Source organism: Scomber scombrus, chromosome 5 (assembly GCF_963691925.1).
Source record: "Scomber scombrus chromosome 5, fScoSco1.1, whole genome shotgun sequence".
NCBI lineage: Eukaryota > Metazoa > Chordata > Actinopteri > Scombriformes > Scombridae > Scomber > Scomber scombrus.
In genome coordinates this window covers 12147894-12174686 of record NC_084974.1, presented here as the reverse complement: position 1 = coordinate 12174686, position 26793 = coordinate 12147894, and the positions used below count along the sequence as shown (strand labels likewise).

Genomic DNA, 26793 nt, shown 5'->3' with positions numbered 1-26793 from the left:
ACATTCAGTGAAACAATGGCATTTAACAGTCAATGTATCACAATTTAGGAATGGTAATGGAAAACAGGTGTAGAAAGGTAGTAAACGGTGAAATGTAAAATGGAGTTTAAGGGTACAAGATGAAGGATCAAAGACAAAACTGAGAAGTGGCAGCCACTAAGGTTTGGTGGAAAAGGATTTGAGGAACTGAAGGGAAAATAAGTCACTGCTGGGAAGTTGATGGCAGGTCTTGCATGCGTGTCAGTCTCTGCCAACACAAAGCGAGGTACAAGTGATTTTGGAGGCATAAATTGGGTAGAGGAGGGTTGTTATAGGGGTTCGATCTCAGTCCTCACACATTCTTCAGTGGCTGGATTTCACACATAATGTACACAAATCACTCTTCCCTGTGCAAACCTATTCGCCTCTCTTGACTCCACAATAAGAAAAGAGAAAACTAATAACAGTCAAAACAAAGGCAGAATTTGGGTTATCTACATTCAGGCATGCAGTGGTCTCATTTTTTTAGTTAAAAAAAATCATAATAAATAACAAAATTTAAAAACGTGTTCCCTGTCCTCTTCACAAACCCTTGAATTTCCACCGATAATCCAAGTGCTGACAAAGCAGCCAATGTGACAGCCTTAACAAACCCAGCACCACTTGGCATACAAACATCTTTATAAAATGCACATCTATATTTATATATATTAATATATCCATATTTCAAATATATTTGTAGCTGTATATGCTTTGAATGCAGGAGGCTTGATAAGGAATATATGAGGATTATATGCAGCTGTCCAAAGTTTGAAGTCCAAACTCAAAATCCGCTTTTGAAAGGAGCCCCATCCCGGACATAGAAAAAGTCACATTCTATCCTGACGTGGATCATCCTCTTCATTTCAAGAAGTCCTTTATTCCAAAAAAAGTCCTCCTGACTACACACAAACCTGCATTTTATATTTCCTCTGTTTTAACCTGAACAATTTTACATCAGGTTTTTCTTTATTTTTGTCAAGCAAATGTTATTGGATTCTAATGCATGCATCTCTGAATGTTTTTTTTCTCTTGAGTGTTTTCATTAGTTTACTTGCTGCAGTACCTACTCACACGAGTTGCCTATTTGTTTGCTTTTTGAGGTTGGTCATGATGTAATTACAATATGGCATAAAGTTAGGATTTGCATTTCATCTTTTGTTTAGGAATGGGCCTTTTTTTATCTTGTTGCATCCGTGGTCTGGCGTTCACGGTTCATTTTTCTCCCCCAGGTCCTCCATGTCAGGTTGTTGCTAGAAAAGAACAAAGAGCAGAGGGGTGGCATCGTCAGAGAAAGACAGATCAGACACAAAGACAAGTTAAACTCACCATCAAATTCATTATTTTGACTGGAGTAGCTGTAGGGCAACCGCCCTTGCTGCACAGTCAGCCCACTACTATCACTGCAGTGCTAAATCAATCTACACACACACACACACACACACACACACACAAGGCTTGGAAATGTGCTGAGTTTGGACATAGAAAAACACACATCTCATGCTTGTGTGGATGGTGTCATTTATCACCCAGTAATCGTAATGCAGTAAGCATTCTTTGTTGTTGAACACATGTTGTTAAAACACTGTGTGTGTGTGAGTGTACATATATTGTACATCATATTTAGGTGATCCCCCCTCCATATTCATAAGCTTTAATGTAAACAGGAAATATTTTGTCTTGTTTCTGTACCTGAAATTGAGACGAAGACTGTGATGATGACCACGCCTAGGACGATGGAGACGATACTGAGCAGACGAGCCAGACGACCCAGCCTCCTGGCCCCGTCCATATCCCCCGCCTGTAGACTGTTTCTGGACTGGAGACACATAAAAGCACAGATCATTACCAAGAGAACCATTTTGATTATCGTCTCAAGCTATAGCACAAGAGATAGATGAGGTGTTAATGTATGGCGTAAACACAGGATGTCATTTTCTATAGGCCTTAGGATTCTGCATAACTCAAAAAAGATATTGGACACCGACAAGACTGCATAGAGTTTAAATTAAATTAAATTAAATTAAAGACTTGCACCATGATATTCCTCACACACTTAGTCTGTACAGTATGTTGTGGGGACCATGACTGCTAAGCAACGTCTTTAGCAGATTCACACAGCAATCAGGTAGGAAGATCATTGTTAAAGAGTGGAAATATGCTGATTTACCTCCAGCACCTGCATAGTTCTATCAGCTTGGAGCTGTAGCAGTTTATGGAAAATGATTGTTTAGGATAAATGATCCGGTTGATAGATAGAGTCTGAAATGGAACAAATTCTTCAGTCACATGAAAAGCCCTTGAAAACTCTCACAATCAGGTAACAGACTTTTTATTTATTTGTATTCCCTACCACACTGAACATAATCCAAATTTACACTGATATGGCTCTAAACCCTTATGCTGCCATTATAATTTCCGTTTTTATGCCGTTATTTACTTTGTATTCTATTATTTGATGTTAACTTTTCTGTTTTCTGTTTCTGTTGCCCCTTTTTTAAGGTTGTTACATCTGTTTGAAAACCGAATCCCCCTCAAATCTCAACAAAAACCCCCTTCATGCTCATGACCTGAACAGTAATGACATTATTGTTGGCATTTAAAGGAAAACCTCTTAGCTAGATTTAAGGAAAATTAATTGGAGCACACTAAAACTGGGCTTTTACTGACTGAATTGAGAGGCAGTTGTTTGTCAAAGTTCAGCATCGGTCAGAAAGACAAACGAGCACAACACAAGCATTCTGCATTGGATTTTATTTAATTAATGTTGTGACTTAATGTCTTTAACTGTTAACATGTACAATTTTAAATGCTTTTATTATTAGCCACACAAGTGCTTCACCGCAGCTTCACAACTGGCAATATCATTCAGTCGGTCCACCATTTTGGTCCAGAATGAAATATCTCAGCAGCTATTGGATTACCTCAAAGTCTGATGCAGATGTTCATGATCATGATGGATTGCTGTGACATCAGCTACAAATATTCAAGCTCCCTAGAGATTAAATTCTGATATATTTATCCTCTGACTTTTCCTCTAGTGCCACCATCAGGTCAAAAGTTTAGCTTCTTCATATTTCTGTTAATGAGTAAATAGGCTACAAGTAAAACCAATGACATTTCCATCAACCTCAGCTGTACTTTGTATTTAGTGCTGATCGCAGACTGAGTCTGTGACGCTACTGAAATGAAAAAATGTTAGCATTGCCTGCTAAATAGCATGTTAGCATTGTCATTGTTCTTTTATTCGTCATCACAAAATATGGCACCAAATACATGAACAAAAAAGAAAAAACACTGAATAACAAACATGGACGAGATATTTAACTAAAAGGTAAATGTGTACCATTAATATATTAATTATCTTTATTCTAGTCATTCAAGTTTTTGTTTTTATATCATGAACTCCAGTTTTTGACAGGTAATGTAAACCTGCATCATGTCTGGCTCACCTTCTCCATTTCTTCCAGTTGAGTCTCTAGACAGTTGTGACATTCGTGTTTACATTTTACATTGTTACTTCCAAAGAGTGTAACTCCAAAGTGACCTTCATTTTATCAATACAAGCATCCGGCAATGCAGAAAACTTTAATAATTCCAAGACAGACAGTAAAAACTGAAGAGAAGAGCATTTAGAAAAGGCAATCTCAGCTGAATCAGCAATAAGCATATTGACACTATCAGTGTAAGATAAGGGTATGATTTACACTTTAAGCTCACAGCCCAGAAAGTACAGTAAGAGTGTATGTGTTGGGTTCTATATATATATATATATATATATATATACATATATATATATATATATATATATATGTATGTATATATATATATATATATATATTTATAATCACGAGAAAGTTCCCTCTCCAGCAGCACTTTGCTTTAAAATATTTATCAGGTGGTTTTTAGTTCATCGACAGCCAAGTTGTTCTGCAGTGCTGATGACACACATGCGGTACATGAATGTTGACTTGTCTACTGGATGCTGTAGAGTCCAATAAGGTAATATTTGAAAAATATTCTATCGCCGGCCTTGAATGGTGAAATTGTCTATTTCAGATTGGCAGGTTAGGATTGATTGAAAGATTCAATTTACAGAGCCAATTGGATGGAGTAGGTGCATGAAGCAGTGTGAAGGGGTTGTATATCAACTTGATGTTGTATGCATATTGCTTTATGTATGCTGCAGATGTGGAGAGAGGAAGATTTATGTGTATGTGTGTGAGGCATGACGGATGGGAGTCCTTATTCCCCGTGCATTGCTTTCTTGTGTGAGAGACCCCAAACAACAAATCACCCATGGCTGATGTTGCTATCCTCTCATCAGCTTTGGTTTGCCTTTAATTTGGGCTGTTTTTAATTTGTGATGCTGCTATAAACATGCCACATAATGTACACGCTTACAGTGACGCTCACACACCAGCACGAGAATCAATAGTAAGGGAAAATTTAGACATTATTCTGAAAGCACAAGCTGGTTGATACATTTCCACACACATACGCACCACACATACACAATTTTACAAATATAACTGAAATGATTTCTATTTTAATTAATAGTATATAAGGGAGTGTACTGTAAAAAAGTATAGAAAACATTAAGGATGTTTGATATATACATATTTTTTATAATGATGAATCAATTATATAAGAATTATATAAAATATTTTCTATAATAATTTAATCAGAAAATTGTGAAAAATCCTGTCAGAAATTACCCAGAACCCTAAGCTTTGTGTTCATATCTCTTATTCTGTTAATTTAACAGTGACATTTTAACATTGTAAAGCTAGGGAATGTTTGGCATTTTTACTTGATAAATGATGATGATAATCAAATTAGAAAACAATATTTTCTGTGGATCGACTATTGGGATTAACCGACCAATCATTTCATCTGTAGACAAAAGAGTTTAAAATCGGCCAACAGGAGGTATGCAGAGGATCAAAAAGACTACAGTTAGGTAACTGGGTGCATCAATGGAGCTAAAGGACAATGATAAAATATCCCACAACTTATAACACACCACACTCAGCACTTCACAAGACAGGATTTAGCAATTCAGTCAGCGTGAAAACACTGCAGGACAGTGTTGATGACGTTAGCATGGCATTCATTGAGCCTCCGATAATGAACGTTGGAACAACACATGATATCCGAACAGCCCTTCACATCAGTAGGGTATCTGTAGTGTACTGTAGCAGGGTAATGCATAACGCAAAAACAGTTTTCATGAATGCAGCAGTGACATCATCTCAATGCAGTGTCAAGTCACCAATCCAGAGCTGTTTAGGGGTCATTACATACCAAGCGTCCCTGTTGGGTGCTAAACTGTAACTATGTTTTGTGTCTGTGCCTCAGTGAACTGAGGCTGTTGAGCGATCAAACACAGAGAAAGCGCAACATCAGGATAATGTTGCTGGTACTGTGTAAAACAGAGTGCTACAGTAAAGAGAAAGATGAAGAGATTACATATATGGCACATACAGTAAGGTCATGAACGTGTCCCTCTGATGGACCCACCCTTTACTTTTTCAACCTGATGAAAAGTTCAAGAGCTGTCCCTGGTGCTGAACATGTCTTTTCAAATAACAAGCCACAGCATGTGCAGTACAGCAGGAAATGGACCTCTTGTTCCTCACCTATACTGAATTATTCAGATATGTCTTTGTAGGTTGCTTTCTCCTTCAAGAAAGACCCATCAAATAAAAAATACATGTTCCCAGTTGTAATCCTGTACGGAGCCCGTAAAGGATCATGGTAAAAAAAAAAAATTAAATTGTGGCCACAATATAGCTATAACGTGCGCACGAAGTACTAATTCATGGCCACGAGATACTAATGCGTGCGCACGTTATAGCTTACTACTTATTTCGTGGCCACGAACATTAAGCTCAAGCTCTGACACTCTCCAAGAAATCACTTTAGTATTTGGCAAATCAAAGTGGAATGATTTTTATTGATCAGATATTATCTGTGGTTATAAAGTATTGCGCAATTTTCGAATCAGTGTTCTATTAGCTGTAATATAGCAGTGTAAAACGGACTTCAGCGAATCAGGACCAAGCATAAAGATCATCAAAGTGATAACATAATGGTTTATAAAAATTATAGCACATTTCATCAGATAATCAATAATATAGTGAACTTTTAATCTTCTGTGATTTTATTGAAGGACAAATGTCCAGAGAACACTACAGACACATTCAGTAGTTCAGTCAGAGCAACAACAACCTGCAAATCAATACAAACTAGATTCTGATCACTGATAGGCTATACAGTAGGTTCCCTTGGCAACGTGATACATACAGTGAGCGCTACTGTAACTGCATCATTAAACGCTGCGGTTCATATAACCTATGTATTCCCTCAGCTGAGAGTCTGACACAGATGATGCTACTTTCAAAGGAGATGATCAGGGGGAAAGGCTTTTTAAGATCATTTCAAGCTGAAACTGTGAACAGAATTTGGTCCGGACGTAGGCTATTGCAGGCTCTAGAGAAGATGCGCTCCATTTGCTTACCCAGCTGTCCAGGAATGATACTAATATTATTAATTAGTATTTCGTGCGCACGTTTTACCTATTTCGTGGCCACAAATTAGTATTTTGTGCGCACGTTATAGCTATATTGTGGCCACAATTTGATAAAACGTGCACACAAGTTAATAAAACGTGCACGCGAGTTAATAAAACGTTAGCACGAGTTAATTAAACGTGCGCTCGATTCTGTCAACATAAAAAAATATATTGCATGATCCTTTACGGGCTCCGTAATCCTGTATACCTGTGTTAACTGATAATGTATATCCTGTTATGTACCAAATATATGTCAGAAAATCAGTATCAGAGTATTTTTTACATCAAAATCCCTGTATTTTCTCTTCCTGTTAAAATGGTTTCAATGTAAAATGGTGTTTGATGACTCATCCACTCGGGAGTTTATAAAAGTTTTTCCAATTAAATGTCACTTTGGGCTAGTAGCTAGCCTCAGCGGTTATATTAAACTGCCCTTCACTGTTTGTGGGTCAAAGTAGCTAACAATATCGAGAGAGATTCGGATAGATGTGCTTAGATATCAGTGGGCAAAAACTTTTCAGAAAAATGTGGCTGAGGTCTAATTCATTCATCGCTCCCTCGTCCTTCTCCAGACCTAACAACAAACCTTGTGTAACTGTAACTGTATCAAAGCTTGAATATAATATACTTACTGTATATATTTTTCACTTTAAAGATGGTCTAATGAAGCAAAGCATTAGAATTATAAAGACCGTTATGACTTACAACTCCCTCACAACCCTTGTCACAGATCAAAGTTGAAAGATATGGTAATAGAGGGGTAGTATGCTCATGGGTTAGTAACTATCAGTATGTGCAAATAAACAATAATAAATCAGACCTGCTGAGGGTCATATGTCATATGTGGGGTTCCACAAGGTTCAGTGCTGGGTCCAAATATGTTTATATTGTACTTTAATGATGTTTACATTGTGTCCAAATTGATGAAGTTTGTTTTGTTTGCAGATGATTTTCTTGAGTAACAAACTCAAAACATTTAATTGACGTTTTGGTTTTAAGAAGCTGTCATTAAACTTAAATAAAAATAACGTTGTAATATTTGGATATCAAATCAAATAATTAAATACAAATACTGATAGATATTGTTAAAATAGATAGAGTTTATAAACTACATTTTTGGGAATTGTTATTGACTACTAACTATGCTGGAAGCTACATACATCATGTAATTACAAATATGTCAAAGTCCATTGCAATATTGCACAAAACAAAAGACCTTCATTTAAATTCATTACATACTGTATATTGTATTGTTCTTTTACATTATGTCCTTTTTGGATGTTTGGGGACACACATACAAAGCAAAGTTGGTAGTATCGGGCCAGAGTAGTGTTAGAAATGTTCTAAAATAACTAGTGACGTTTGGGAAAATAGACTTGACAAGCAGCGATTGTGACTGGACTACTGGGTGGGACAACATGAAACTGCCTTTCAACCAGTGGGATCAGCGCATTTAGGTCAGCCTGGTCAGATACAATGTTAATATAAAGGCCAGGTAAAGCTGACAAGTATCTGCTCGCTGCTTCAGTGAGAGTAGGACTTATACAGTTTAAAAGGTAAAGTGAGTCACCTGTCAAGAGGGCTCAGTGGATATATGACAGCACAGCCTGATACCACAGTAGGGATTTAACATTTAAAAGTAATACTGGGCTTTCATAGGTATTCTCACCCAACCTTTGCACATTTTATTCATGTGTATATTGAGAACTGAGATTAATCCAACAATTTTCATATTTAAAATGTTGCTTTAAAATACATACATCCATAATAACTCCCACTCAGTTAGTACTAGCTGAGAATACAGTACAGAGCTGGGGTTGCCTCAGTATAAGATAAGATTACACTGCAGAGAGAAAGAGAGACACAGAGATAGAGAGAGCCCTCCCTTCATCCCACAAGTTACTTCATCCTCTCACTCCCATGAGCCTCTCTGTCTCCAAGCTGTCTCTGGAATAATCAGGACCCACAATGCACTTGGGGCATGTGGGTGGCGACAGTGCTACCCCAAGGTGATACACTGAAATAAATGAATAATAAGTGCAGTGATCATTTTTGCTTTTCTTAGGCTTTTTACTTTGAAATCACAATGTTTTTGAAAGACGAAGATAAGAAATTAAAAAAAACAAAAAAACAATTGAACTGTAGGGCTAATTTGAAAAAAAAATCTGTAAAAAGGTACCAGACAGGTTTTGGTACAATTTCAAGGTGACTTTCACAAAAGCTAAATCAATGCAGGTGTCAATCTGGACAGTAAAATGAGAGATTCCTCTACCTCACACATGGCGACACACTCACTCCCAGTACTGCAATGTGAAGCTGTGGTACAAACACAGCCCCAGAGGGGCGTATTGATCTGGACTCACATCACAAGGAAAAGCAACATCAGCACCTTAAATCAATTGAAGCCCCTTTCAAAAAACACAGCCTATTTAGCTTGAGCTTGTTTGGAGAAAGAAAAAAAAAGATTTTTAAAAAATAAATACATAAATAAAAACAACCCACTGTGTTTGATGGTAGCCTCAGGGGCTGCTAGTGATTTGTGTGTGTGTGTGTGTGTGTGTGTGTGTGTGTGTGTGTGTGTGTGTGTGTGTGTGTGTGTGTGTGTGTGTGTGTGTGTGTGTGTGTGTGTGTGTGTGTGTGTGTGTGTGTGTGTGTGTGTTTGGTTAGTGGGAGGCACCTGTCACTTGGCTGGTGAATGTCTATATTGATTCACAGCGAGAGTAAGCCTGATCATATTTGTTTTCTGAATGGGTAATTCTACCCTGAAAGTGTCTTGTCCAGTGTTCGTTGTGCTACAAGTGTACACACCAGCCACACATGCACACATGCACGCACACACACACATGCACTCTCACACACTCACACACATGCACTCTCGCTCTCTAGTTCATGTGGCTGTTCAGCAGAGTAAGGTGGAGGCTGGGAAGTCAGTAAGTGCTTCCTTTCTCTCTCATCATTAATAATGGAAAGCCAGTAGCAGCCTGGTGGAGAGGGACACAACAAAAAGCTGTTTTCTAGTTACTGTATGCCTGTGAAACTGGCCATTTTCATCACATTTACTCCAATTATTTCCTATAATTAAAATGTCCTATATTTCCTATGGTCATGCTTTTCATTGTATTTGGTCCTCTTGAAAGTATATCAAACTTTTTCTACTGATTTTACTTTTTAACTGAGGAAACTTTTTTCAAAATGTAAGGATAATCTATAATTTAGTAAATGTTGTCATTGTTAAGCAGTAAAAAAGGGAGCGGCTTTTGATCATTCCCTCAGTTGGTTTGGTGTAGTTGGGTGTAAGGTGTATCACAGCCTCAAGGGGCCGCTAGCAGGGCTTTTAGACTCCCGTCTTGTTACATTAGAATCTCCATTAAAATTGCAAACCACTCAACGCGGTCAGATGATCAAACCTGTCAGACCCATGATGGCACCGCTCTCATTCTCGAAGCTATAAAATGGGTTCTAGCTGCTGCTACAGCTCATAAATTTTAATTGTCTTTATATCTTGGTTAGCTTGTGAACTGGAAACACATTTTGAATGAGCCACCACAAAGACTCAATGCCATAGTGGTATACGCCTTATTCCGATTCAGCACATCAGTAATAAGTGACCCACTGTCAGAGACGTTTCAAGCTTCACAGTTAAGTTTCAAAGGAGAGTACACTGTTATTAAGCTTAATAAGACATGATGCTAATAATAACGTCAAAACAAAATTAGATTGTCATGATAAAGTGCATCTATAAAGTGCTGGCTGTCCTCTCCAGGATGGGAAAACACATTTGCAACCAAATAGTTATCTGACTGATACAGGAAAACAAAGCACTAATGAACAATTAGGAGAAAGTTTGGCGGGATCCATCAGAGGAAATGAGCACAAAACAAATATCTGCTTACAACATTAAATTGATGTATAGCTCCTTACTACTGTAATGTGATGTGAAGCTGAATTTGGATACATATAATGATACAAATGATGAAATTATAAATTCATACAAAGTCATACTGCTGAACTTCTTACACTAAAAGTTTGAACATTAGCAGCACTGTGTGGCTGTACTTGCTAAAAGCTAAATGTCAACATGCTAACATTATGTATCAGGTAGATTGTTTACCATGTTCACCAACTTAGTCTAGCATTTTCTAATTAGTGCTAAACACAAAGTACAGCTGACGTGAATGTCAATGTATTGGACAAATTAAACATACATCATAAATCTTAAGGGATGAGTTCACAATTTTTCAAGTCTTTCCTGAAACAAGTGCCCAAACGAACATTGAAACATGTTGTCATTGCTCTAATCATTTATCCTGTTAATACTGAAGAGATGGGGACCAAATCCACAGCTCTGCTTCTGTGCAAAAATGTGTTTAAAAGTTAATTTGAAGCTAATATGAATTGTCCAAATGAGTCAAATCAAGCCAATATCTTTCAAGTTTTGGTGCCAGATTTCCTCCTTTTGTTACGATCCTTCTGCAGCTGAACAGGAAAAACTTTGTCGAGACACAAAGAGAGGTTTTATTTAATTTTACTAAAGTCTAAAGTAAATGTGGGAAATATCCACTTTATTTGACTAACCCAGACTACTGATGTATATATGCATATTATTTTCAGATAAACTTTTAAATCCATTTTTGCTCAAAATGAGGACTGCATCAATATGAACAAGAGGAATGATTACAGAGAGGAAAACCTTCCTTCAATTTTCATTTGGGCACATGACTGTTGTTTGAGAACAGACAGAAAAAATTGTAAACCTATCCTTTAATGTGTTAAATCATTGTAAAGCTGGTGTACTTGTATCCACAACATGACAGTTTTAGCTTTCGATACATTCAATTTTCAGCACAATAGTATAATAATATCATTATTTGTACAGGTGTGACATTGAAAACGATGAATAAGCTTTCTTTTCTATTATGGGCAGTGTGGTGTTTTCTTTTAAGGGCCCTGATAGGCTTTGTATAATTGCCAACAACAGTATGAAGGGCTCTCCCTCCATGTCTGCAGTAATAGATTGCTAATAACAAGTCATTTACCTATACACACACACACACACACACACACACACACACACACACACACACACACACACACACACACACACACACACACACACACACACAGCCTTCCAGTGCAGCATTGCGAGTCCATATTTCACAGGCAAATCTGCAGAGTGTGCAATAACGCTCCTGCAGTTTGGGCTGTCCCATTACTGGCCTCGGCCGGTCCGGGCTGTAAAAACCTATTACCCCTGCCTCTCCAATCCCCATAATTGGCTGCACATCTTCTGTGTATGCCAGCCGCAAGCCTTCACCACCAGAGCATCTGTCAGAGATCTGTGGCTGCAGCCAAGTGGAAGTCGGCTTTTAGGTGGTCCTGCTGCTGGAAGTGGTGGTGGATGTTGATGGATATAACTTTTGGCAGTCCTTTTGTTAGCAATGCACCATATGCCAATGCAGAAAGGTGCTGACTCTTTTACAAGGCTAAAAGAAGCCTCCACAGATTGTACCTAATTATAGTTCATTTTAATCAATTCCATCTTTTTGATGTTTTCTGTCTGTAAAGTTGCTATCACTGTTATAAGTTTAAGTCTTTGCTTGATCTGTTTTTTTCTACTGTGATGATTGTGTACAGTGGACATAAATTACGATGATGTCACCACCATAAAAGGACCATATGTTCCTATTTGTAACAGTTCGGGTCATTTTTTAGGTAGATGTAGGCAACTATAACACATTTGGTTAGAGTTGGGGAAGCAGACAGACAACATTGACACACCATAACCTTTTTCGTATTATTCTGAAAGTTTAGCGGTCAATTGTCTATCCAGCAGGCACAGATCAATATTAGCAAGTGATATAAAACCTCTTGGCTTGAATTGGGAACTGAACCGTGCACTACTGTGCTTAGTCAAACTGCTGATTATGTTTCCTTTAACTTTCTTGGGTCCATTTCCTCTGACTCCTCCTCATTATAATATCATACAATACACTATCTTTTTATTCTAATCTAACTTTCCAGAAGGGTTCAGTTCACATGGGCGAGGAGAATATTAGCACTTAGCAGTGAGCTGGCACTCTGGGGTTATATCGTGTGGTATTAACCACATTACTTTTGATTCATCTGTTCACAGCAAGTGTTGTAAACCTCTGTTGTTCCTGCTCTGACTCACTTGCACTTATCTGACATTACTGTGGTATCTGATTCAATTCTGTTTTAATCCAGTGATAGGAACTACTTTATAGCCATTTGCTGTCTCTCTCACACCCATCTGCCCTTGTAGCAAATGATGTTTTGATCTCCTCTGCCAGGCCTGTATCCGGTATAGAAAGGTGCATACCCCCAGGAAAGAGAGAGGATGTTGAACGCTGCCACAGAGCTGGCTAACTGCTCCAATCTTCCCTCTGCAGAGAAACTAAATTGACTTCTCTCGCCTTTTATTGAGTTAGTGGCCAGCTCTAGTTTCTCCCTCCTTCACTTTCCTTTCTTTTGCCCTCTGTCAAAGCCTCTCTCTCCCTCACGATCTTACACACAGACACACACACACACACACACACACACACACACACACACACACACACACACACACACACACACACACACACACACACACACACACACACACACACACACACATACACACACACACACACACACACACACAAACACAAACACACACACACACACACACACACACACACACACACACACATACACTCTCCGTGCCATTAGCAAGCGGCTGACTTGTGAATGTCAGTGGGTTCATGATGATGGCTTGGGGAAGTACAGGCTGTCTCGTGGATACTGCCTGATATTCCCTTTGGTGTGTAGTGCCCACAGGAGTGATATTACAGAACTAATGGGTTTATTGCATTGCCTTTGCCTTATTTCTTTTGAATGTTGGCTGCTGCACAATGTCAGAAGTAAAGTGCACTGAAAATGCTTGTGCCAAGAGCAACTAAGCTGCCATCAGCCAACCACTGTAGAGTTAAAATCCTGACACAACAGAGTTACAACTGATGGTATTAAATACTTCTGGTAGGATATTGCCAGATGCACATACCAAAGGACTGTCACAACACAAATGTATCTAGTTACAGTAGATCGCCTCTTCTGCTGCTGTTTCCCGGCACACACAAGGGATTTGCACATTATGTATTGTGAGAAACACATGACACTTATCTTGGTTTCATTTTGGTTGTTACAGATCTTGCCAAATGCCAATTTCAGTTATCTATGCTGATGAGGGGGAGAGAAAGGTTTTGGGGTTTGAGATTAATTCTAAAATCTAAATAATATTGTGCAGTTTCCAGCTCTTCTGCCAGTTTTTTTTGTGAGTTTTATTCAGCTATTGGCGTACCATTTGACAACAACTATAACTATAACTACATATGCCATGATGACAACATCCAACATTTGAAATATTCACCTATTATCTGCTTTATTCTTAGCTGCAGTGACAGCGGCACACCACAAGTTTGTTAAATAAATCCATCAGTGTGGTGCGTTTGCATTTTAAAACTTTATAGTGAAACTCATTCTCGAGTAGAACAAAGAGAACATTTTTAAAAAGGTGAGACCTGTTTATAGTTTGCTGTTTGCTTCATATTTGCAAGTACTACCATTGTTTCCAAGGAGAACAGAGCAGTTGCTTCAAGGATGCCATGTTTTATTTATCACTCATGTACTCCAGCTGTCTACCAGCACTCAGCCTTCATGTTAATGGCTCAGTTAATTCCTGACTGAAGATGACTTAAAGAGGTGCAGCTAAATTTAATTCTGTATTGCTGTTCTGCAAAACAGCATATTTCATTTTATCTAATTCAAAACCTTTAAAAACTTTTGTGTTTCTAAAGTGTTTACTGCTCTCTTATACTGTCCATTATACAAAGCTCTGACATGGGATGAAGCACACTCCCCTTGAAGGAGTTTGTGGTTCAGGTCAGTTCTGCACTGACTGACATGAAATCCTTGCATGTTTCAGAAGGAGATTTGACTTTGATGCACATGTTCAATATGTTGGCCCACAACAATGCCACAGTGCCCCATTAATGTCACTGGTCCCGTGGTGCACTGAAAATTAAGGCAATTACAAAGAAAGTCTTGCTGTACCACATTACTGTAAATATGTGTTTCAAGAACATGTTGACAATACAGTTAACGGTCACTGGCCCCAAAGCTATGTCTGTAATTACCAAAATGAAATAAATGCTGAGCCATTTGCATTTTCAGTTTATATCCCATCAGACCTTGCTTTCTTTTAAAATGTCAGAGAGTGACTTTGTGAATTTCCCTCTTTAACTGTTCATACTTGCTCCTACATCAGTCTAGCTTGATGTAGGAGTGTCAGAATCAGGAGGGTGGGAGGATGATCATACTGGCATGGTGAAGTACAATGTGACAGGGAAATAATCACATTCCTCCTACAGCTTTTTTAAGAGCTTCTATGGGGGCTTCTAGCTAAATTTAGGAGTCTCATTTTGCAAAAGCATGACGTGAAGACAAAATGTGGAACTATACAGAAAGGCAATCACTTTTTATGAATATGTTGCCAGTTTTGCTGCAGTGTCAATGACATACTGCATGTTTTGTGTCCTAAGAAACAATCATAAAGGTTTTTAATAATAGGATACTTGTATCAATGAAAAGTGAGGCTTGCAATCAATTAGGTGTGGCATCTTTATCTTTATATATCATTAATATATTCACCTACATAATAAAGTGATTGGTTGATTGGTTGACAGGTCACAGCATATCCAGAGCACTAGAAGTAATGAGCTTCACATCATGTTTATATATTTACAAATCAAAATCATGCATAAGCATATCTAACTTTAATATCCCAGACTTTCTACAAATGTTGCGCTGGCTGGTTTGATAAACTACAATCTCTCCTTACACAGCTACTTGTGGCAGAGTCTCTTACTATGTGACAACATGAAGGCTTCAGGTTTCAGTTTGGATCCATAAAGCATCTTTAACATGAATTAAACACACAATTTCATTACTGTATGAATGTGGAAAGTTGGAAGTATTGTAGTCTTTGAAAACACTTAGTGAATTTGGCACACAACAGCCACAGATGTTGGACGTGGCTTCACTGCTGAGCTGTATCTTGTATCAGTGTTTCCAGCATCCCTGAACTCTCTGTGAGAGGATTAATCAAGTGTCAGCGCCTCTAGACCAGAACAACCAGCAGCTGAGTGGCAGCAGCAGACCTGAGATAATTTAAAGCCTCAGCATTGGGAAAGCTTATGAGGCTCTAGGCTCTGTGTGTGTAAGAGTGTGAGTGTACTAGTGAAGCCTGATATTCAAGAGTTTATCAGGGGTCAAAGTTGCAAATGCACCAAACTTGCTACAGAGAGATTTCTTTAAATGAAATATGCAACACCAGAGGGGAATGTCGAGGCATTCATATTCAGATGGGGCATTGTGCTGAAGTTTAATTGCATCTGAAACCTTTTCTGGTTTTGGTAGGATTGCTTGGTAAATTCTTTTCAACCTTTCTCTTTTAAATGTTCTCTTTTTTTTAGACTTAAATATTAAAACATTGCAAGCAGCATGGGATGCAACATTAAAACCTGGCACATCTGTTTTGATAATGGATCAGTCTTTAAATCATTAATCCAGAGACAACAAATATGCTGGTTTCAGTTTCTCATATATATGAAGATTTGCATCTTTCATGTTTTTATTATTGTAAATCACATAACTAACATTGACTAAAATAAACATTAACAAAACATAACATGAAGAAAAACATGCTTAGTGCCTGGAAGACTTTTTGCCTTAGTTTCACATGTGAGTTATAAAAACTCAATGCTTAACAGTTTTGAGGTTTTAAATTACATTTTTGGGATCCATTTCCATTTGATTTCTGCATCAACCGAGTCCTATTTCTTAATGTCAGATTTAGATTTATGAGGCTTTTTACTTCCCTCAGGAATTGTATCAGCACTCAAATGATACCATTCAAAGATGAACATGTACAGTAATCTATCTTAACCACTTCCTCCTTAGGCCTCTGGATCAGGCTCCTGCTCGAAAATAACATACTCAACATGAATATAGTATATCTCTGCAACTACAAGGTCTATATGAATATTGGTATCATAATAAAGGTAACACTTGTGAGATACCTGTAGAGGTGAAAGCATGAGCATATATGTTACTGGGTCAGACTAAATGAAGATTGAACACAGCACAAATTAAATATTTAATTTCCGCCTGACAAAAATTTACATTTTTAGAGTGAACACCTTCTGAATTATGCTGCTGTAGCCAGAAACCTCTAGAAACTGCAGCATAACATCTGAATATTATCTGTGCCAAGTCTCATGCTAATATAGTCAAGAATTGCAAAGTTAGTGAGATCATTATTATATGTATCACTCTGGCAAAACATATTTCCTCCTCCAATCATTACTTTTTTTTAAATCCAGATTTACAGTCTAATCGATTAATTTGTTATTTTTTAGTTGAGCTGCAGACACAGTTCAGTAAAGTGACACTCACCATGATGGAGTACACCAGTGCGACGATGCTGACGGGCCAGACAGGGCAGAAGCAGGACAAGATGACCAGGATGAGGTAATCCCTGGGCTTCGGGGTCTCCTGCACAGTGGCGTTCCCGGTGGAGGAGCGGCTCAGACTGGCTTTGGATGGGGAGAGGGGGGCGGCGGCGGCCAGCTGCCCGACGGAGCCCGTCCTCACTGCGACGCTGTGGCCATTCTGGTCGGCCTCCAGTCCCTCCTTCATGTTGACCGTGAAGGAGGTGGACATCTTCATCCCGTTTCCTCCAGGCTCGGTGGTCACCGCCAATAGTTTCTCCGTCTCATGGGATTCCAAAGGCGGCGCGCTTCCTCCACTTTCACCCAGGTTGGACTTCAGGAAGTCGGTGTCCGTGTTAATGGCCATGTTCAGCTCTCACTTATATATCAAATTATACCAGAATAGGAATATATGTTGTTGTTTTTTTAACTGTTTTAAAACTGATTACAGGTCAGGAGACACTGATTAATCCATTATCAGCTGAATGCAAGTTTTTATAATAAATCTGTCAGGCTGCGCTAAACTTTGAGCGTAATGGAGAAAAATAGATTATTTAACAGGTAAGTATTAAGGATTAAAAGAAAAGTTGTTTTTTTTAATCACAGAGGAAAAGAAAGCAGCGTGAATCCTCTAAACATTCTTGAATCACTTTCCTTCACCTTCCTTCACATCCCCTGTTTGAGTCATTTCCAAAGAAAATCTTCCCTCCTCTGATACATCCAACAAATCAGTCAGAGGAGCTCCTGTCGCCCAGTTCGATCCAGTCTCTCCACTTTCCTTTAAATCTGTCTGTACACTGAAAAGTAGCTTAAACGCTTTTCTCCCCTCTCCTTTTGGAGATGAAGAAGACGGATGAAGGTGAACCGCCTCTCTTGAAGCAAACCCGTAAATGAGCCACTTTCTCCTCCTCTCCTCCACTGTCTGCAGCATCACAGTGACTGTTCTCAACTTGGGACCAGTGTAAAGTTACCTGAGGCAACACAGAAACACTTCCGCCGGGGAAAACAAAAAATATAAGCCTCGTTTGCCCAGAGCACATACGAGAAAATGACTAAAGCCATCTAATACATATTCAAAATAACATATTAAATCAAAGCGTCGGTCTTGTTGTTACTGCTGAAGCCCGTCTGACTGGAAACATTATGTGCTCAGTAGCAGGGATGTAGCTGCATAGGGCTAATAAGGGCTGAAAATAATGATTGTTGTTTCATTGCTCAGAATAGTTTTCTTTAACTTGATGTCAAAAAACAAAAGATATTCACTTTACTTTCATACAAGACTAATGAGGTATCAATTTAGAGAAAATTTTGTATTTTTACCTCAAAATTGACAATTAGTGCATTATGAAAATACCTGCAAAGCATATTTAAGATAAGATAAGATAAGATAATATAAGATAAGATAAGATAAGATAAGATATTCTTTTATTAGTCCCACAATGGGGAAATTTGCAGTATTACAGCAGCAAGTGGACAGTAAAATAGAAGAGCATAAATAAGACAAAATAAAAAACAATAAATAAGTATGAAAACAATTACAATAATAATAGAACTATATAATTAAAATAATAATTATGACATTATTTACATTATTTACAGCACAACAGTAATATCGGTATTGAGTGGTAATATACCAGAGATGATATTGTTATTGCATAGATTAAAGTGAAGAAGAAGTTTCCATTGATACATTAGTACAGATGAATAAATAAACACTTAGAAAGTCTGTATTGTTGTTGTTTTTTAATAGTAGCCTACAGTATGTTTGGTTATTTTTGTGACAGCACACATTCGTGCTAATTTTCAAGACATCTGTGACAAAACAGGCCTATACTGTGTTAAAAATGACATGTGAACCTGTATCACTTTACATTCACCACTGGTAGAGCATTTTGGATTTATTTGAGGTTGGTGGTTTAATCTCTGGCTCTTTCTGTTCACATGCCAAAGTGTCCTTGAGCAAACAACTGAACCCCAAATAGCTCCTAGTGTGTGAGGATACAAAAAAGTAAACTGCTTTGGATAAAAGTGTGAAAAGATACATTAATATACATATAAAGCATATTTAATGAGATAATGCAAATAATAGGTTGAATAAGAAAAGGTAAAAAAAGAAGAAGCAAGAAACAGGCCTTTCTCCTTTATTTCCTTCCTTGTAAAAATCGGACGTTTTTAATTTTGAAGGCGAGGTTTTCTTACTTCCAGGATTAATTTGGCCTTCTTGATGCATCTCATGTTGGAGCAGGGCAGTCTGGCGCGGAGCCCCCTCCCCATCACTCCCCCGTACTCCTCCTCCTCTTCCTCCTCCTCCTCCCTTTCTTCTCCTCTTCTCAACATCAGCACCAGTGGTTTATGGAGGCAAGCCAGCAGCAGATTGTGCTGCTATGCAGAATTTCCTGTAGTGCTGTTTTTCATCATAAATCAACTCTCTGAGTCAATTCTCTAGATAACACTTAAGATATCCGATTGTGTGGATTTACAAAATGTTTTATTGAATCTGAAAATATAATTGCGTATGATTTCTACTTAGTGTTCCAGTATTTAACCACATTTTTAGTTGTTTACTTGCTTCTGATCAGGCGAAGACTCAGCAACCAGCAAGAGCTGCATTAGTAAACAGTTGTAATGAGCTGGATGGTAGCTTGAATGTTTAATCTCGATCATCTGTGCCTTTGATCTGGTGCTATTGATTTCTCCCCATCATTAGACCATTGCATTAGCGTCAGCCTTATTTCCCAGAGTGACTGCTACACTGCTCTATGGCCTGCAGTACTGAACAGTGCAGATAGTGATGAGTGGGGATTCCCTGAATGAAACTGAGCTCTCAATGTGATGTAATACTATTGATCTAATATTTCATACCAATGCCCAAACATAAGTGCATTCAAATGTGTTCTTCAGTGTATTTCTATATCCCGAAAACCACAGGTATTAGTCATAAATCAACCTGCTCATTAGTCTCCCCCTGCTTCTTTCCATCTCTCTAATCTCTCACCATCATGTTACAAACAGTCTACAATGAGCACTTTAAAGAAACAAAGGACGGGAAGGAGACAAGCAGTAGCCTCAACAGCCCAGATCGTTTATTTTTATGAGCCCCAAGACTCCTCATGAAGATGGGAATGCTGCTAAGGCTCAGGTTAATTTCTCCTACTGTGTTTTTACAGGATCCATGTTGAGCTCAGGCTGAACTAGAAGGATAATTGTGAACAGAGCCCCACCTTGTGGAAAGACTGTTTGCTTACAAGACAAAAGGAGCTGACTTCCTTTTGTAAAAATATTTCAAGATCCCCTCCGGACATGTTTTAGGACATATAAAAATCCTCTGCTTGGAATAATTAATTGTATGTTTTCCCACAAAAATGTTTGATTACTTTGTTAAAAATCCTCAAAATAGCATCTTCTCCTTCTACCTTATTAAAAATCCAGAAAAGTTGATGGACACATTATGTCTCCCACTTCACTGAAAAGTATTTTCTCAGTGTGTGTGCACTGGAGAGTTCAAGTTTCTACATCATACTTACATATCTCATCACATATGGCCTTTGAATGCCTCCAAACTAGATGTGGTGTATCAAATCATGCTCGTAGGCCCGCCCCTTCAAATCAGATTTTCAATGAGCTCAGAGAAACTTTCCACTTTTAACAGATGAATATGAAATCAGTGGTCCAGTGTCTAACTCTGCACATACATTATTCTTCACAGTGAAACACAAACAGCCAACTGTAGGAACAAGAAGAAATACATATCATTGAGTGGAAGGGGGGCTTCAAAAACAAATAGCGGCTACTTAAGCTCTTTAAAATGACTTAAAAATAAACTAGAGTGATGGTGGAGGATGAAGATTTAAGCACAGACATACAGTAAAAGCCTGTTCCGGCGATTTATTAGTGGAAACCAATCAGCAATGGATATATGATTTACATGGAAATGATAGATTACATAAACAACACTAGAATCAAAGGCTTTAATAAATAAAGTAAATCAAATAATCATTATTTTCACATAATAATCAAGAGCTTACTCAAATACTGCCACTATATATGCCATCAAAACAACCCCTCAATTGGGTTTTATTTTTATTTTTTTAAATTGTATGTTTTGATGTTCTTTGTTTCCAATTCTTACTGTTAAATGTTTTGTTTGTATGTAAAGCACATTGAGTTGCCCCTGGGTATGAAATGCACTATATAAATAAAGCTGCTTTGCCTTGCCTCAAACAAATCAATTTAAGTGTTAACCAAATTATATAGAATTATAAGAATGAAAAGGCCTTCACTTAACATACATTGGTCTTTCAGCCATTGTTTGGTGGGAAAACAAAGACAAACCAAATCCTCTTTCACACTCCTGAATGTCTCACAGCCCTTGTGGAAGTCTATGTAGGGAGTCAGCTGTGGTGGTTAAAGGTAAAATTAAGCATGGAGATATTTTACACTTTTATTCCTCTTTAGCCCATCACTCCACTGATTCTCCATCCAGCTTTAGCTGCAGTCAATCTTGCAGCCGCTTCTTCAAAACATGCCCTTGTACTTGTTCCTATCCTCCTGGTTCTTCTCTTCCATACGCATGTTAAGCACAGCCAGGTCCTTCTTCACTATTTTTTTCATGGCTGGGTTGAGATCCAGCACCCTGCTGAAGTCCTGCCGAGCCTCCGCCTCGTTCCAAACCTCCATGTGGGCCTTCCCACGCATGTAGAAGGCCTTTGCTGTCCCTGGAGGACAAATACAAACGTGTTTGTCAGTACATATTAATGTGAGGGACATCTGCTGCTCTGTAGTACACAGTATGCCTGTTCTGCATTTCTGGAGATTTTGAAAGTATGCATTTAACTGACAACAGTAAAGTATTTGCAAAAGATAAATACCTATCTGTATTACATTCACATGTGAATCTATGAATACATGCAAATATATATATATATCTAGCAACTTTTTCTGTTTTATACATTTTAGTAACCCCTGACTTCATCATCATCCTACAGACTTCGTCAGTGCCTAACCTGGGTGCTGATTGATTATATCACTGGTGTGCTCGATGACCTCATAGTACTCCTCCACACACATGAGACACTGGCAGTAGTTGAGTGTTAAGGTGTTGGCCATCTTCTCCAACTTCAGCCACGGGACCTCCCAAGATTTCTCCTGCAAGGGAAACACTCTTGTCAGGTCTATTTTGGATCCATATCTCTTTGTAAGTGGTTCACATGCTACACTGTAAAAGCAAATAATACATTTTGGACAACTAATTTGATTGAGTTACCTTGGTCTGAACGTTTTTGATGCAGATGATGCCCTCCTTGTATTTTTGCATGGCCTCTTGGTAGCGTCCTGCCTTGTACAGATTGTTCCCCTGACCATGCAGCACGGGCACAACCTTCAGCCTCTCCTCATCGCTCAGAGCCCACGATTCCCTGCTGTACTCACTGGGCTGATGCACCTGTCAAGCACACACATGCATGTTAGTTTGTTTTCACAAGTTACAGTATTGTATTTTTTTTTTTTAACTTTTCTTTGCCATTGCAGTTTCTCATCGATAAAAATGTCTTCGTCTTGCTCTTTCTCACCCTGATCAGCTCCAGGACAAAGTAGAGGGGCTTTGGTTCCCTCATCAGCTCATCCAAGTCATCGTACCCAAGGCTGTTGTAGGCAAACATATTGGCCATACCACATGTATGGATGTGCCAGTCGACCGGGTCTTTTCCCTCTGCAATGCGTCTCATGCTCTTGGACACTAATGGATAAACACCAGTGTGCTGGAGAGAGTCACTTCATTATAATGGTTTGTCTTTGTGAATGGCCTGTAGTCTAGACTCAAGACAAAAAGATTGTTGCACAATCTTAGGAGGTCCACAGGTTTGTGTTTTTTCTTGTTTCCAGGATTTATGTAATAATATTTAAATTCAACTTCAACTATGTTGGGCTTTCCCTTTAATCCTGGCCTTGCACCCTGGTTACCATCTGTCCCCTGAAGGTGTCACTGTGTCCCTCAAAGAGCAACATTTCTACCTTGTAATCTGAACATGCCTTTTTATTTTAAGTGTCCTTTACTACTGGAAGTAACTGTAAAATTGAAAATTTCAAATGAAAATGTGGAAAAAATTGTACATCTTTTGGATGTTTTTGGACTTTAAGATTCCTTTTAAACTGTGTTATACATGTAGTGGATGCATACACAGTTTTCTTGTACATCTTTTGGATGTTTTTGGACTTTAAGATTCCTTTTAAACTGCGCTATACATTTAGTGGCTGAATATACAGTTTTCTTGAATGATACTCGACCTCTAACCCCGTCTTTCCTGATCTTTCAAATTTCATTTGAAGTATTTATATAATAATTTTTACATTTTGTATCAGCATTATCATTCCAAACATAACACAGTATAAATCATTTGTATTTTGTGACTACATCTTTACAATTGAATAGTGTTAATCAGTAGAAGCAAAAACAAAACACTATTTTTTCTTGAACAGACTTAATTTTGTTGTTACGAACTAGTCAAGGGTAGGATGGTTGTATAAACTATACTTTTCATATACAGGAAGTCTAATAAATTTTACATTGAACTGAATAGAATCTTATTGTATTTTAAGTGTCTTTGTGAGCTGTTTCCCCTCCACTGGATGGTGTGCCCACTGATACTGCACAAAATATCCAGTTGTGGTAGTATGTGGTGCTGCCATGTTGTTCAGAGGAGTGAATAAATGCTGTAAGCCCCATCAAATCTAATCAGAGTGGAGGGGAGTCAGTAGTGCTGATTCAGCAGGAATCAGAGCCGATTAGGGAAAAGTGAGGCTGCTGCAGATTAATGACAGTATGCCTCAACCCATCTGTCTCTGACCACATTCCACATACATGCACACAGTCATACACAGATCAGATATAGCAAATGATAGATTATATAACATACACATACATTAAATTACTTTAAGAAGGTATGTGTGCATCTTCCCTTGGTATATTAACATACTTTATATGTCATTATATTAAGTATCTGCATAGGACAACAGCTTTTATAAGTGGAAGAGGTCACAGAAACCACATACATAAAAACACAGCATTACTGACAAAGAAAATTTGCAGAGAATTTAGTGTAATCAAACTGACAATGATTCAGATGAGTGATTTTTATTTAGCCACTTTGATAACCGTTAATTGTTCTCAAGTTTGCCCTTACTTGAGAACATGCAGCTTGTCTTATTGTGTTGCTCTGTTGTTTATTATTGAAAGCAGCATCTATAATTTCCACATCTGCAGAATGACATCATGCTTTCTGAAGTGCACTTAGAGCAAATTTGCCCTATACAGACTATAATCTTGTGATTAAAATCAAACATGCAAGTAAGCATGGAAACACAAAGCCAGCAGACACTATTTAATGTTTTAGTTGTTTTTTTACTACTCACAGTGATGTCACACCAGAACTCGGCCACCTCATCGATCCTCATCGAGGACAGCAGAGTTTCCCAGATGTCCAGTTTAAACATGTTGCCAATCACTATCTCCATGGGCTTCCCAACTACCTTGCTGTCATCTATCACGGTGCGTTCGTCATCACACAACTGAGTGCGGAAGTGAAACGTCACCTGGAGTAAACACAACCACAGGAGAGAACCATGGTGAGAGGAGAATTAAAGCTTGTTTGTTAAACTATACAGTGTGGACAAAAATAGTGGGAGAAATGTCTTCATCAGTAGTGCATATTTTTATGCATATGCGCCAACTTTGAAAAAAAAAAAAGGACAATGACTGTTTTATGAAGGATTTCCATGTGACATTATTATTAGACATCAAATATATGTTACCAAATATCATAAATCAAATTGCGAGAGGTAGAGTTGCCACAAGTCAAGACTCACTGACTGATAATGATGACATGCTCTGTTGAAACATGGGTCTGCTATACACAAATGAACTTCAGTCTCAACAAAGTTGTTATGTCACCAGCTTCATCTTATTTAAGAGGACAGGCAGACAGATAGAAGGAAGGACAGACATGCCAAGGTTGCATGCTTGTATAATGTCCAAGAAAAGTGAAACCAAGCGTTCAGTGTGGTGCAAAAATGGCTCTTTTCCCTGCTTCTCTCATGTTTTATGGTGGCAGAGCCCTCATATAGGGTTCCCCCTACAAGTCAAAATGGATTTTAGTGTCAAATAGATCTCCATATGCAGAAAAACAAACACAGACTCAATAAGCCACGGAAGGTCATGAGCCTCACACAGCTGGTGTAAATAAGGACATGGCAAAGTAACATATTCTTATATCACAGACATATGCTATTGTTTGAAGCAAAGAATCGTCAAAAAGGTTTATCTCTCACATTAGAGGAGGTTTCCCCTCATAAAATATTGAATCTACACATTTTAAAATAGTGTTCTTTACGTTAGACTAAGTTTGTCACACCTTAAGCATATGGTAACTCAAAGTGTATCGATTTACCTTTAAAATATTTTGCCCATTAAAAGGGGACTTGAGTGATATGTGTCCTCTATCAACCTCAACTGGCTGCCAGTGGGAATTGCAACAAAATTAATCTGCGTCCCCTCACTCTTCCTGTTTAGGTAGAAATTGTTGCAAGCCCAGGAAATGAAAAACCATAAATTTCAATTAATGAAGTCATCCGCATTGAACATAAACCCTTTCACAGACTATGGTCACACTGTTCAACAGGCCAGTAACAGTCTTACTTGTTGCTCCTTTAAGTCCAGCACATAGGACACATATAAGAGGCATCCTCAAGGAGATATAACATACAGACCCCAAGTTTAATGTGCAGAATTGATTTTTTATTAATATTAGTATTAAATAAGAGCACATCTGCAATGTTTAAAAGTCTATATAATATAATTTATAAAACTGCCCTGTTTAGTGTCTGCCTGCTCATATGATGCTGTCCACAATATGATTATTAAGTGCATAATGTTAAACTCCATTACTGCCTCTAATTAGATTTAAAATATTGACACATTTCATTCATGCTCTTTTAATTGTCCAAAACAGGACCAGAAATAATAGTTTATTAGAGATACTGTTCAATCAAACTTATTTTCTGAGTTTGTCTGTATAGATGAAAAAAATGTGGTGTTGTAGATTTATTAGAAAGTGTAAATGGCCTACAGTACCTTTGCCCCAGTGATGAATCTTGGGATATCTCCAGTCCCTCCATGCAGGATGGTTTTTTTGATGCTATCTGAGCCCAGCAGCAGCGTTTCCTGCATATCTGACATGTTTTCCCGTTTTTAGATATTGGTCACCTTATATTGTCATGCATGTATATCTTATGAGTTGTGTCTGTGTGTGTGATGAGTGGCGCACCACATGTATAAAGGGTATGGATGTCTTGGAGGTGTTGGATTAGTTTAGGTAGGGATAATGAGATTAGAAACGTCTCCTCCTCTCCTTATGTTTCATTGTCTTTGTGTTGCATTGGGTATCAGTCTCCATCAGCACTTTCTCTGAATGTCAGCCTCTAGAAACATCCAGAAACGAAGAGAAACAGGGTGTTAGAGTGTGAGAAATGAGGAGTGGAACAAGCTTTTGGATGGCTACTATCAGCAGCAAATGCTTGACATGAAGGTGTTTTGTTTTCTTAGGAGTGAAAGTATGTTTGTGTGGGTGAAGAATCCAGATCTGTTGGATGTATTAT

General features: G+C 38.2%; 2 protein-coding genes across 2 annotated transcripts; both read right to left on the bottom strand.

Moving 5' to 3' along the window:
- Positions 1 to 1672: 1672 nt before the first annotated feature.
- On the bottom strand, positions 1673 to 17515 carry trarg1a (trafficking regulator of GLUT4 (SLC2A4) 1a). The gene is made up of 2 exons (XM_062419327.1): positions 17111 to 17515; positions 1673 to 1837 (listed from the first exon to the last, which is right to left on the bottom strand). Exons 1-2 carry the CDS (start codon positions 17510 to 17512, stop codon positions 1673 to 1675), a joined length of 567 nt encoding a protein of 188 aa, XP_062275311.1. The 5' UTR covers positions 17513 to 17515.
- A 4145-nt stretch (positions 17516 to 21660) lies between these two features.
- On the bottom strand, positions 21661 to 26374 carry aipl1 (aryl hydrocarbon receptor interacting protein-like 1). The gene is made up of 6 exons (XM_062419540.1): positions 26270 to 26374; positions 24553 to 24732; positions 22713 to 22901; positions 22409 to 22585; positions 22149 to 22290; positions 21661 to 21860 (listed from the first exon to the last, which is right to left on the bottom strand). The coding sequence occupies exons 1-6, from the start codon at positions 26372 to 26374 to the stop codon at positions 21661 to 21663; spliced, it is 993 nt and encodes a 330-aa protein (XP_062275524.1).
- Positions 26375 to 26793: the final 419 nt, after the last annotated feature.